Raw genomic sequence first — 7,360 nt, 5'->3', positions numbered from 1 at the left:
AGAGTCTTGCTGTGTCGCCCAGCCTGGAGTTCAGTGGGGCAGTCTCGGCTCACTACAGTCTCAGCCTCCTGGGTTCAAGCAATTCTCCTGGCTCAGCCTCCCACATAGCTGGGACTACAGGTGTGTGCCACCACACCTGGCTAATTTTTGTATTTTTTAGTAGAGATGGGATTTCACTATGTTGGGAAAATGGTCTTGATCTCCCGACCTCATGATCCACTCGCCTCGGCCTCCCAAAGTGCTGGGATTATAGGCGTGAGTCACCACGCCCGGCCTTGTGTGGTGTTTTTAAAAATTTTTAAAAATTTTTTATGTGGAGTTTCACTATGTTGCCCAGGCTGAAGTGCAGTGGCGTGATCTTGGCTCACTGCAACCTCCTCCCAAGTGCAAGTGATTCTCCTGCCTCAGCCTCTCGAGTAACTGGGATTACCAGTGTGTGCCACCACATCAAGCTAATTTTTGTATTTTCAGTAGAGATGGGGTTTCACCATTTTGGCCAGGCTGGTCTTGAACTCCTGACCTCAAACCATCCTCCCGCCTTTCTTTGGTGTTTTAATGGAAGCAAACTCAAAATTGATTCTCCAAATACTTTTTATAATCACTGGAGAGATAACGTGATTTTTTATTTTTTAAAGTATGTTCCTCTGAAAACGCTTCATGAATGGTGACTACAAAAGGATCTAGTGAATAATGATATGGAGGATATTTTGTTGTGGTTTGGGAGTGCCTCCTTTCCCACTTGCATTTTTTTTGTGTGTGCATATGTTTCCCTATTTTTCTATTCCTTTGATGTAAAGTATATTTTACTTGCCTAGTACTTGAAGTCCTTTCTGTCTCCCTCTCTCTCTCTCTTTCTCTTTTTTTTTTTTTGACAGGGTCTTGTTCTTTTGCTGAGGCTGGAGCACAGTGATGCTATCTCAGCTCGTCACTTTACAAGCTCAGGTGATTGTCCCACCTCAGTCTCCCAAGTAGCTGAGACTACAGGTGTTCACCACGATGCATAGCTCATAGTTTGTATTTTTTGTAGAGACGGGGTTTTGTCATATTGCCCAGGCTGGTCAGGAACTCCTGGGCTCAAGTGATCTACCCTCCATGGCCTCCCAAAGGGCTGGGATTATAGGTGTGAACCACCACACCTGGTCCATTTTTTTTCTTATTTCTGAGATAGGCTGGAATATAGTGGCACAGTGTTGGCTCACTGCAACCTCTGCCTCCTGGGTTCAAGCAATTCTTCTGCCTCAGCCTCCTGAGTAGCTGGGACTACAGGGGTGCGCCACCATGCCCAGCTAATTTTTGTAGCTTTAGTAGAGACGTGGTTTCGCCATATTGGCCAGACTGGTTTCGAACTCCTGACCTTGTGATCCACCCACCTTGGCCTCCCAAAGTGCTGGGATTACAGGCATGAACCACAGCCTTTTTCTTAAATAATATTTCTAAAACTGAAGGTTTGTTTTTTAAGAGAAGCTTGCTTCTCAAAAATTAAAGGGCAGATTGCAACATTAATGTTACAAAAGTAAATACACTATCAGATTATGAAATTTTATGGCTGCTGTTAGCCTTTGGTTATGTGATGCTTTTGTGGCTAGGTTGTATTGACTTAACTGTCTGTTTTAACTTAGTATTTGAAACTATCACTTCCATGAAAAAGTTACCAAGATTAGGTCTGCACAATTCTTAATTTAATTAATTTATTATTATTTTTTTTGAGACAGAGTCTCTCTGTGTTACCCAGGCCGAAATGAAGTGGTGTGATCTTGGCTCACTGCAGCCTCTGCCTCCCGGGTTCAAGTGATTCTCATATCTCAGCCTCCCAAGTAGCTAGACTACTCATGTACCACCATGCCCAGCTAATTTTTTTTTTTTGTATTTTTAATAGAGACGGGGTTTTGCCATGTTGTCGAGGCTGGTCTTGAACTCCTGAGTTCAGGCTATCTGCCTACCTTGGCCTCCTAAAGTACTAGGATTATAGGCGTGAGCCGCTGCACCCGGCCCAAATTTTTATTTTAAAAACAAATTTCATAGTTTGTTTCTTTTGTTTGGGGGGGACCCAAAGAAATATTGAAAGTAAATGTCTATATTATGAGATCATTTTAATTCTATCTTATGTTAAATTAAATTCAGAAGAATGCAAGCCTTTAAAAAAAAAATCAGAAAAAAATAAGTGTATTTTAATTTGGCTTTTTCCTTCCCACAATATATTCTGACCTGAAAACTCTATAGATAATGGGCCTGAAATGATGTGACTCTGAAAGTCATGCCCTGTATTCTTAGAGTAAGTCTTCAAAGAATTGAATTTATCCTTTATTTTATTTTTTTATTGAAAGCAAATGTCAGATCTCTTCATCTGGGTGGGTTTATTGCTGGAAGTAAAGTCATTTTGCATTAGAGGATTACTAAATACATTATAGCCTGAAAGAATCTTGGGCGTTGCTCAGTACCACTTATTTATTTATTTATTTTTTGAGACAGAGTCTTGCTATGTCGCCAGGCTAGAGTTTGCAGTGGCGCAACCTTGGCTCACTGCAACCTCCGCCTCCCAGGTTCAAGTGATTCTCCTGCCTCAGCCTCCTGAGTAGCTGGGTCTACAGGCATACGCCACCACCCCCAGCTAATTTTTTGTATTTTTAGTAGAGACAGAGTTTCATCATGTTGGCTAGGATGGTCTCGATCTCTTGACCTCGTGATCTGCCCGCCTTAGCCTCCCAGAGTGCTGGGATTACAGGTGTGAGCCACCGTGCCTGGCCTCACTTATTTTCTTAAATTGTCAAAGTTAGTATTTAAAAATTTCGGATGACTGATCATTTCTTTAAAAATTTCAGATGACTGACCCAGTCACGTTAAATGTAGGTGGACACTTGTATACAACGTCTCTCACCACATTGACACGTTACCCGGATTCCATGCTTGGAGCTATGTTTGGGGGGGACTTCCCCACAGCTCGAGACCCTCAAGGAAATTACTTTATTGATCGAGATGGACCTCTTTTCCGATATGTCCTCAACTTCTTAAGAACTTCAGAGTTGACCTTACCGTTGGATTTTAAGGAATTTGACCTGCTTCGGAAAGAAGCAGATTTTTACCAGATTGAGCCCTTGATTCAGTGTCTCAATGATCCTAAGCCTTTGTATCCCATGGATACTTTTGAGGAAGTTGTGGAGCTGTCTAGTACTCGGAAGCTTTCTAAGTACTCCAACCCAGTGGCTGTCATCATAACCCAACTAACCATCACCACCAAGGTCCATTCCTTACTAGAAGGCATCTCAAATTATTTTACCAAGTGGAATAAGCACATGATGGACACCAGAGACTGCCAGGTTTCCTTTACTTTTGGACCCTGTGATTACCACCAGGAAGTTTCTCTTAGGGTCCACCTGATGGAATACATTACAAAACAAGGTTTCACGATCCGAAACACCCGGGTGCATCACATGAGTGAGCGGGCCAATGAAAACACAGTGGAGCACAACTGGACTTTCTGTAGGCTAGCCCGGAAGACAGATGACTGATCTCTGACCCTGCCACAGGTTCCTGGAAATAGACTCTCCAGGAAATGGAAGATATGGATTTTTTTTTTTTTTAATCACAGTGTGAGATTTTTTTTTTTAATTTTAAATATTTGTATTTATTTGAAGGCAGTGAGGACCAGAAGGAAGTTTTGTGCTTTGGCAGACTCCTCCGTGTTTTCTTCCCTTCCCCCTGAGTATGCATGTGCCTGTTCAGAGTCTCCAGATACCTTTTTTATAAAAAGAAGTCTGAAAATCATTATGGTATATAATCTACCCTTAACAGAGCTTTTTTTATTACAGTGCTAAAATGATTTCTGATAAAATGGTCCCTAACTCAACTAGAAGGCTAAACATACAAGAATGAAAGAATAAGTAGAGTACTCATGATGCCTTTGAGAAAAATCAAACGATCATGTAGGGTGACCTAGTTTCCAAACCAATAAGTAGTATTGTAATATTAAAGGAAAACTGTTCCAATCATTTAAAAGTACTTATTAAGTACTGCTTTTTACAGTTATGACAACTGTTTCTTTCTATGCATATAAAATCAAGGAACCAAATATCTGTAGCCATGGAAATGTCTGACTAGAAATATTTATATTGAATTCTGAATACAAAATTTCCCTGTGGTAGAAATCTTACTCTTTATGCCTGGTGCAGTATAATTCTCAAGTGTACTGTCTACCAGAAAAAAAAAAAAAACTAATAAAAAATGAAATATGAAAGTTAAGTTTGTATTTATTGATTATTATTACCTAAGGGGGGGGAATCATATTTCTTGTCTAAAAACCGCCTATAGCATATTTGTGTTTGATTTGAGAGGACACAGTGGGACCTTAGGTTGCAGTTTATAGGAACTCTGTTGTGTCATTGAAGCAAGGATGGATGGAATTATTAATTTTGACTAAAAGGGTGCATGTTTGAACAGTGAACATACAGTTTTTCACATTTTTAAAAATGGAATTTATGTTGAAGATTACAGATTTTTCTTAATTGCCCACAGTTCTATGACCATTATTTCAGTTTTGTGCTAAGCACAGGGACAAAATGACTCTTTAGCCCTTTATGCTCATGTTTTGTGGTAACTCACAAATGTATTTTGTTATCAAAGTTAAGATTATTTCTGAAGAGAAGAAACAAACTGCAGTGAATGAAGGACCTAGAACAGCTGGAGAAATACACCTACTATTATTTATTTCACTGTAGTCTTATATTGCATAGTTCATTTGCTTCTATTTCTTGAAAGTAACTCATAGGAAGGATCATTTTAATTATGCCGAGACTTCCTAGTTTGTTAGACCACTGTATCAGAGGAAGTCATGTAATTTATTCCCAGTTTTCTTGGGGAAGAGTGGAGCTCTGAGGCCGTGTGCCCTGGGGCAGGCAGGCCACTCCTTTTCTCTTTCTCTCTTTGAGATTATTCTGAGGTTCTCTCTCTGCAAGGAAGTTGACGACACTTCCGTATGTCTATTTTTGCCCATGTCTCTGAAAATTTATTTTAAAATTTGACAAATGACCAATATCCAGAAATCTGTAATGACCCTATTTTCACCATCTTCCAACTAAGATCCTTTGATGTTATTGACAGATTGCTGTGGTTTCAGTAAATCAATACATGAGTACAAGTTTATCATTTCGGAAAATTATCTTGTATTTAAAATTGATTGATAGTTACCTTAAAAAAAAACAAAAAGGCCCAACCAGTTATGTGTTGTTGAGCTTGCTGAGGTCAATATTGAAATAAAATGATTTGGGTTGAAAACAGGTATGGAAATAGGAATAATACTAGTTCCCAGTTTTAATTTTAATTTTAATTTATTTATTTTTGAGATGGAGTCTCATTCTTGTTGCCCAGGCTGGAGTGCAATGGTGCCATCTTGGCTCACTGCAATTGCCTCTTAGTTTCAAGCGATTCTCCTGCTGCAGCCTCCTGAGTAGCTGGGATTACCGGCATCTAACATCATGCCTAGCTAATTTTTGTATTTTTAGTAGAGATGGGGTTTCACCATGTTTGCCAGCCTAGTCTTAAACTCTTTTTTTCTTTTTTTTTTTTCAATGCCACTAATATGCTAATGGGTCTTGAACTCTTGACCTCAGGTGATCCACCTGCCCTGGCCTCCCAAAGTGCTGGGACTACAGGTGTGAGCCACCGTACCCAAATTTTTAAAAGTTAAAAACTTATGAGGCCTCTTCCTCGTCCTGCTTACTGGAGATGTTTGCTTTTGGTAAATTTTCTCAAATTTACTAATTATTAACAATAAAATGATTGTTTATATGAGTAAATTAGGAAAAGTAGCCAGCTGAGTTTTTTTTTTTTTTTTTTTTTTTTCCATTCTGTTTGTCTAATGACATTTAGAGTGTTTTGTCTAGTTGGGTAATTGAAAATGATATGAAAAATGTAGCTTGATTATATTTGGGTAACTTGAGACAGTTATGTCTTTTAATGAAATTTTAAATCATTTTCACTGTGGAAGAGTTGATTTTTAAAAGTTGATACTTAGTTGCATTCTTAGAGCTGTATTTTATTTAGATTACAGCAAGTATAATCACTTAGGAGGATTGTGTGTGTGCATGTATGTGTGTCCTTTTAAACCCAAGGATAAATGTGTGCTAAAGAACACAGTGACGACTAATGAGCCTATTGGCTTTTGCTAGATCTAAAGCAAAATCCTGGTATTTAACCAAGTAGATGCTGTAAATGGATAGTGGTGCTGTTTTTTACTGTGGGAAATTTCTTTTTCTTTTTTGAGACAGGTTCTTACCCTGTTGCTCAGGCTGGAATGCAGTGGTGTGATCACGGCTTTCTGCAACCTCAACCTCCTGGGCTCAAGCAATCAGCCTCCCAATAGCTGGCACCACAGGCATGTACCCCCATGCCTAATTTTTTATTGTTACTTTTGTAGAGATGGCATCTCTCTATGTTGCTCAGGCTGGTCTTGAACTTCTAGGCTCAAATGACCCTCCCGTCATGACCTCCCAGTGTGTTGGGATTATAGGCATGACCCACTGTACCCCACTGGAAATTTCAAACACATTCAGAGGTAGAGAGAATAGTGTAATGAAGACCCATGTACCTGCCCGTTGACTAGCTTCAACAACTATTCACTTTGCCTTTTTTCTCCTATCGATTATTTCAAAGTAAATCACAGATATTATTTCACATATATCACTTCAGACTGTATCTAAAAGACAATGACTAAAACATAAATATCTAATTTTAAATTTTAATTTTGCATATATGCCATAGTACCATCATTACATAATGGTGCTGGTTGCTTCCTGAATACTGTTGGTTATTTCATAGCTTGGATCTCCAACTTTGTAATAGTGGTCTTATATATTCCTCATAGGCAGGGTTCTCCTGTTTGTGCAAAGAAACACGTTATTAAGACAGTACATTTCTGCCAGGATTAATGACTTTTTCTTTCAAATTAAGCCTTTAGCTTCAAAAAGTAACATTACATAAGATTCTTAATTTTAAAAATTATTTCTAAAACTAATTTTGTGTGAACATATGGAGAATTATTTTTTCCAAAGGGCATCCTTCCTTTTCTCATGCAGATTTTAAATTGTGGATACAGGTGGCCAATTAAAAACACAGCTTATCGCTTGCTTTTGGAATTTAATACAAATAAAAGGCTTGACTCTTTGAGGCTCTCTGAAATTGAACATTAATCACAAAGCAAGGAACCAGATAGTGGGATCACATAAGCAGTATTCTAGGTCTGACTAGGTTATCCTGATTATGCTGTAATTCAGTGTCTTGATTCTTTGTTTCTTAGTTCTAGTCTCATCTTCTATAATATTTACTTTGTGTGTGTGTGTGTGTGTGTGTGTGTGTGTGTGTGTGTGTG

At 38.7% G+C, this 7,360-nt stretch overlaps 2 protein-coding genes across 4 annotated transcripts in view; one reads left to right on the top strand and one right to left on the bottom strand.

The window, feature by feature from the left end:
- Positions 1-4,236, top strand: part of KCTD6 (potassium channel tetramerization domain containing 6) — an 11,599-nt gene extending 7,363 nt beyond the window's left edge. For all 3 annotated transcript variants that reach the window (XM_017527427.2, XM_037738077.1, XM_017527424.2), the window contains one exon: positions 2,820-4,236. In XM_017527427.2, coding sequence (XP_017382916.1) covers positions 2,820-3,506 — 687 coding nt within the window. In that variant the 3' untranslated portion in view covers positions 3,507-4,236. The remainder of the gene's footprint in view (positions 1-2,819) is intronic.
- A 2,480-nt stretch (positions 4,237-6,716) lies between these two features.
- Positions 6,717-7,360, bottom strand: part of ACOX2 (acyl-CoA oxidase 2) — a 33,221-nt gene continuing 32,577 nt past the window's right edge. Inside the window, exon 14 of the mRNA XM_037738115.1 lies at positions 6,717-6,867. Coding sequence (XP_037594043.1) covers positions 6,805-6,867 — 63 coding nt within the window. The 3' untranslated portion in view covers positions 6,717-6,804. The remainder of the gene's footprint in view (positions 6,868-7,360) is intronic.

This window comes from Cebus imitator, unplaced genomic scaffold, assembly GCF_001604975.1.
Source record: "Cebus imitator isolate Cc_AM_T3 unplaced genomic scaffold, Cebus_imitator-1.0 Scaffold48, whole genome shotgun sequence".
Classification (NCBI taxonomy): domain Eukaryota; kingdom Metazoa; phylum Chordata; class Mammalia; order Primates; family Cebidae; genus Cebus; species Cebus imitator.
Note: the sequence above shows the minus strand (reverse complement) of the source record. Positions and strands in the feature narration are given on the sequence as shown.